Raw genomic sequence first — 5,453 nt, 5'->3', positions numbered from 1 at the left:
GAGTTAGGTGGTAGTGATGGAAACAGACGTATGTTTTGAGTTAGGTGGTAGTGATAGCCCTGCTGAAAAAAACAGCCTGACCAGCTAAAGGTGGTTTGCTGGTTGACCAGCTTATTAACCAGCTTATTTGACCACCCTATGATGGTTGACCAGCTAAACCAGCAAAACTCTCACGAAAACATACCTTCAGCTGGTTTACCCAGCTTCTGATGGTAATTCAGCTGATCTTGATTGTTGCACCACCTCAAGCTTGTCATTTTAGTTGGTGTTGCTGGTCTACATTGCTGGTTTTAACTGGCCACGACAGCTTATGTTGGTCATTCTAGAAAACCAGCTTGACCATCTTTGTCAAGCTTGACAGGCTGGTCACCAGCATGACCATCTTAAACCAGCTGTATCCCACACGACAGGCTGGTCACACCAGCATGACCAGCTTCCTCAGATGGTCACGCCAGCATGTCTAGCTGGTGGCCTAACCATCTACACCAGCAAAGACCAGCAACAGCTGGAAGAAAACCAGAAAAGACCAGCTAAAACCAGCTACCAGCATCAGCTGGTTTCTTGCTATTTTTTTCAGTAGGGAGCAACAGACGTATGTTTGAGTTAGGAGGAGGTAGTGATGGCAACAGACGTATGTTTGAGTTAGGAGGAGGTAGTGATGGCAACAGACGTATGTTTGAGTTAGGAGGAGGTAGTGATGGCAACAGACGTATGTTTGAGTTGGGAGGAGGTAGTGATGGAAACAGACGTATGTTTGAGTTGGGAGGAGGTAGTGATGGCAACAGACGTATGTTTGAGTTAGGAGGAGGTAGTGATGGAAACAGACGTATGTTTGAGTTGGGAGGAGGTAGTGATGGAAACAGACGTATGTTTGAGTTGGGAGGAGGTAGTGATGGAAACAGACGTATGTTTGAGTTGGGAGGAGGTAGTGATGGCAACAGACGTATGTTTGAGTTAGGAGGAGGTAGTGATGGAAACAGACGTATGTTTGAGTTGGGAGGTAGTGATGGAAACAGACGTATGTTTGAGTTGGGAGGAGGTAGTGATGGCAACAGACGTATGTTTGAGTTGGGAGGTAGTGATGGAAACAGACGTATGTTTGAGTTAGGAGGTAGTGATGGCAACAGACAGACGTCTGCTTGTGTGCTGTCCACTCTGACTTTGCTGGACTGTGACGTGCAGAGTTTATCTGAAACACTAGAGGGCAGTAGAGCTGCCTGAGAGATGAAGCACCCCAGCTGGTCCGGCAGCAGAAGGAGCAGCAGAGAGCCCTGCCCTCAGTTACCCTCTCTCTCCTTCCCTCTCTCTCCCTCTCTCCCTCTCTCTCTGTCTCTGTCTCTCTCTCTCTCAGCTGCAAACACAGCACTTCAGGCTTGTTACTCTGCTGTTGTATCAACAGACAGCACTGCTGTGCTCTGGAGTCTGGACTCTACTGTTGTGTGTGTGTGTGTGTGTGTGTGTGTGTGTGTGTGTGTGTGTGTGTGTGTGTGAGCTGATGTGTGTATACACTGTGTGTGTGTGTGTGTGTGTGTGTGTGTGTGTGTGTGTGTGAGCTGATGTGTGTGTGTGTGTGTGTGTGTGTGTGAGCTGATGTGTGTATACACTGTGTGCAGGTTCTACCTGATTGGAGGAGGGATCCCCATCATTGTGTGTGGCATCACAGCAGCAGCTAACATCAAGAACTACGGCAGCCAAACCACCGCCCCATAGTGAGTGATTATGCAGTGTGTGTGTGTGTGTGTGTGTGTGTGTGTGTGTGTGTGTGTGTCTCAAAGAGAGTCTAATCTTCTGCCTAGTGTGTAAATGTGGTGGAATGGGGATGTGTAGAGAATTGGATGAGTAGGGTATGGGAATGGGATGGAATAGGGTGGGTGTGGAATGGGGTTGTGTAGGGAACAGGATGGGAATGGGGTGAGGATGGAATGGGGATGAGTAGGGAATGGGATGTGTAGGGAATGGGGTGAAATGGGAATGTTTAGGAAATTGGTGGAATGGGGATGTGTAGGGAATTGGATGAGTAGGGGATGGGATGGAAATGGGGTGGGTCGGGAATGGGGTGGAACCGGATGTGAAATGTGTAGGGAATGGGATGAGTAGGGAATGGGGATGTGTAGGGAATGGGTTGGAATGGGGATGTGTAGTGAATTGGATGAGTAGGGAATGGGGTGGAATGGGGATGGGATGGAAATGGGGTGGGTTGGGAATGGGGTGGAACCGGATATGAAATGTGTAGGGAATGGGATGAGTAGGGAATGGGGATGTGTAGGGAATGGGATGGAAATGGGGTGGGTAAGGAGTGGGGTGGAATGGGGATGTGTAGGGAATGGGATGAGTAGGGAATGGGGATGTGTAGAGAATGTGATGAGTAGGGAATGGGATTGGAATGGGGTGGAATGGGATGTGTAGGGAATGGGGATGGGATGGGAATGGGATTGGAATGGGGTGGAATGGGGATGTGTAGGGAATGGGATGAGCAGGGAATGGGATGAGTAGGGAATGGGATTGGAATGGGGTGGAATTGGGATGTGTAGGGAATGGGATTGGAATGGGATGGAATGGGGATGTGTAGGGAATGGGATGAGTAGGGAATGGGATTGGAATGGGGTTGTGTAGGGAATGGGATGTGTAGGGAATAAACGTCTCAGAGAACAGGTGTGCTTTAAGGTGTTGTTTGAACACGCCTAGGGAGGGGGCGGTGTGTGTGTGTGTGTGTGTGTGTGTGTGTGTGTGTGTGTGTGTGTGTGTGTGTGTGTGTGTGTGTGTGTGTGTGTGTGTGTTTAATGTGTGTTTGTGTACTCTTACTCTAACCCTAGTTGCTGGATGGCGTGGGAGCCCAGTCTGGGGGCGTTCTTCGGGCCGCTGGCGTTCATCGTGTTCGTGGACTGCGTCTACTTCCTGCTGATCACGCTGCAGCTGCGCCGTCACCCCGAGCGACGCTACGAGCTCAAGGAGCCGCCCGGCGACGAGGCGCAGCACCTGGCCGCCGCCATGGAGACGACCCCCGACCCCCCCCCCGCCCCCCCCGCCCTGCCCCTGGAGAACGAGCACAGCTTCCGCGCGCAGCTGAGGGGCGTTGCCGTGGCGCTGCCGCTCTTCCTGCTGCTGTGGGCGCTGGGCGCGCTGGCCGTGTCTCAGGACCCCGTGTGGCCGGCGCTGGGGCTGTCCGCGGCGTGCCTGTTCGGCCTGACCGCGCTGGCGCTCGCCGCCTTCCTGCTGTCGCAGCACGCGATTGGCCGGCGGGACCTGCGGCTGCTCTGGGCGCGCTCCTGCGTCTGCGCCTGCTCCTGTTGCCCCCGGCGACGGCGACCGCTCCCGCTCCTCGCTCCGCTCACGCTGCCGCCGGGGTCCGCCGTCGCCATGGTAGCGCCTCCGCCGCCGTCGTCGTCCAGAGGCAGCGGCGAGGGGAAGTGCGGTCCCGCCCACAGCAGCAGCACGGACTCCTGCTGCACCAATAAGAACGCTCCCCCCAGCCTGCGGCCCTCGGCCAAGCTGACCAATCTGGAGGCGGCGCAGAGCAGAGCTCCGCCCACAGCGCTGCTGGACAACAGCCTGACGGAACACTCGCTGGACAACGACATCAAGATGCACGTGGTGCCTCTGGACCTCGCGCTCGCCAACGCCGCCGTCGCCCCTAGCAACGTGCCGCCGCCGCCGCAGCCGCTGGTGGGGGGTGTGGCTAACGGTCACGCGGGTCACGCGGGTCACGTTGGGGGCGTGTCTAGCGGGCGGCACCATAAGAACCGGGCGCGTGTGTGTGCGCGTGAGCGCGAGCGTGAGCGCGGCAGCCGTCTGACGGTGTTGCGTGAGTACGCGTACGACGTGCCCACCAGCGTGGAGGGCAGCGTGCAGAGCAGCGTGCAGAGCGCCCCCCAGAGGCGCGGAGTGGGAGTGCAGCAGACGCGGGCCAGTCGCCGCGCCGCCTACATGGCCTACCGCCAGCGCCACATGGCACACACACACGCGCCCGACAGCAGCGACGGCAGCAGCAGCCTCACGCGTCTCACCCGCCCTCGCCACCACGAGCAGCGCCACCCCCGCAACACCTCACACAGCCTGCCGCTGCCCGCGCCCAGCGCACACACACACACTCACACACACACACACACACACACCAGCAACCTCACGCTCACACACGCCACCAGCCTCACCGCCGGCCTCGGCAACGGCCTCGCCACCAGCCCGGGGGACGCAGCGGACGAGGCGCCGGGGATCGGTTCTGCGCCGGGGAACACGGCGAGCTGTGCAGTGGTGGACGAGCTGGGTTCTGCACTGGGGAACGGTTCTGCACTGGGGAACGGCTCTGGGCTGAGTAACGGTGGTGTGCTCAACTCTGCAGCGGGACCAGGTGTGTGTGAGGGGGGCAGTGAGGCGTTGCCCCTCCCCCTGGAGCCAGAGCCCCGCCTCTTTGACATGGAGCTCCTCCCACTGGGCCCCGAGCCGGAGCCACGCCCCAAAACACAGAGCTACGGCCTGAACTTGGCCAGCGCCACGGGCCCCCAGAAGGACTCCGGCCTTCAGAACCACCTGGTACCCCAGAACCACCTGGTACCCCAGAACCACCCGCTCACACTCGCCCCCCAGAACCTGCTCACGCTGGGCCCTGAGCGGCCCGCCTCCGGAAACATCAGAACCGGACTCTGGAAACACGAGACCACGGTGTGAGCAGGACACGTGGGGAAAAGCCCCCTTGTGGACACGTGGGGAAAAGCACCCTTGACACGTAAAGACTCGTAGACTCCTAACAGACACGTTAAAGCCAAAGACACTAATGGGTCTCTGTGTTCTGATATGTGAGTTTTAAAAGACACTATTGTAACAATGTCTATGGTGTGTTTTGATATGTGAGTTTTAAAAGACACTATTGTAACAATGTCTATGGTGTGTTTTGATATGTGCGTTTTTTAGATGATAACTTTTGTTAAGAAATAGTTGCAGAAACACTTGTACGTGTACGTGACTCTTGACCCAGAGACTGACCCATGAGACTGAGAACTGGACCAGGGGGGGAGAGGTCATGTGACGGGGGTCCACACTTGGTCATGTGACGGGGGTCCACTGGGGGGGGGGGGGGGGTCATGTGACGGGGGTCCACAGATCACTACTGTCATAGTCATCTGCAGTTTTATATGTGAAGATGCATGACCAGCTTCTACACAATAAACCAAGAGTGTTCCAGCACATGCTTCGTTACAGTGTTACACACACACACACACACACACGCTCTCTCTCTCTGGGTTCTTTATAGAGGGTGTGATATGAGTAATTGGGGTACAGTGCCATTGGGAGAGTGAGTGAGTGAGTGAGTGAATGAGTGAATAACTGAGTGAGTGAACAACTGAATGAGTGAATTGCTGTGTGAGTGAATGAGTGAATAACTGAGTGAATGAATGAGTGAATAACTGAATGAGTGAATAACTGACTGACTGAGTGAGTGACTGAGTGAATAACTGAGT

At 55.7% G+C, this 5,453-nt stretch overlaps 1 protein-coding gene across 2 annotated transcripts in view; it reads left to right on the top strand.

Moving 5' to 3' along the window:
- Positions 1 to 5,050, top strand: part of adgra3 (adhesion G protein-coupled receptor A3) — a 41,044-nt gene extending 35,994 nt beyond the window's left edge. For both annotated transcript variants that reach the window (XM_062516255.1, XM_062516256.1), the window contains 2 exons: positions 1,614 to 1,709; positions 2,814 to 5,050. In XM_062516255.1, coding sequence (XP_062372239.1) covers positions 1,614 to 1,709; positions 2,814 to 4,662 — 1,945 coding nt within the window. In that variant the 3' untranslated portion in view covers positions 4,663 to 5,050. The remainder of the gene's footprint in view (positions 1 to 1,613; positions 1,710 to 2,813) is intronic.
- Positions 5,051 to 5,453: the final 403 nt, after the last annotated feature.

Source organism: Sardina pilchardus, chromosome 16 (assembly GCF_963854185.1).
Source record: "Sardina pilchardus chromosome 16, fSarPil1.1, whole genome shotgun sequence".
Taxonomy (NCBI): domain Eukaryota; kingdom Metazoa; phylum Chordata; class Actinopteri; order Clupeiformes; family Clupeidae; genus Sardina; species Sardina pilchardus.
Note: the sequence above shows the minus strand (reverse complement) of the source record. Positions and strands in the feature narration are given on the sequence as shown.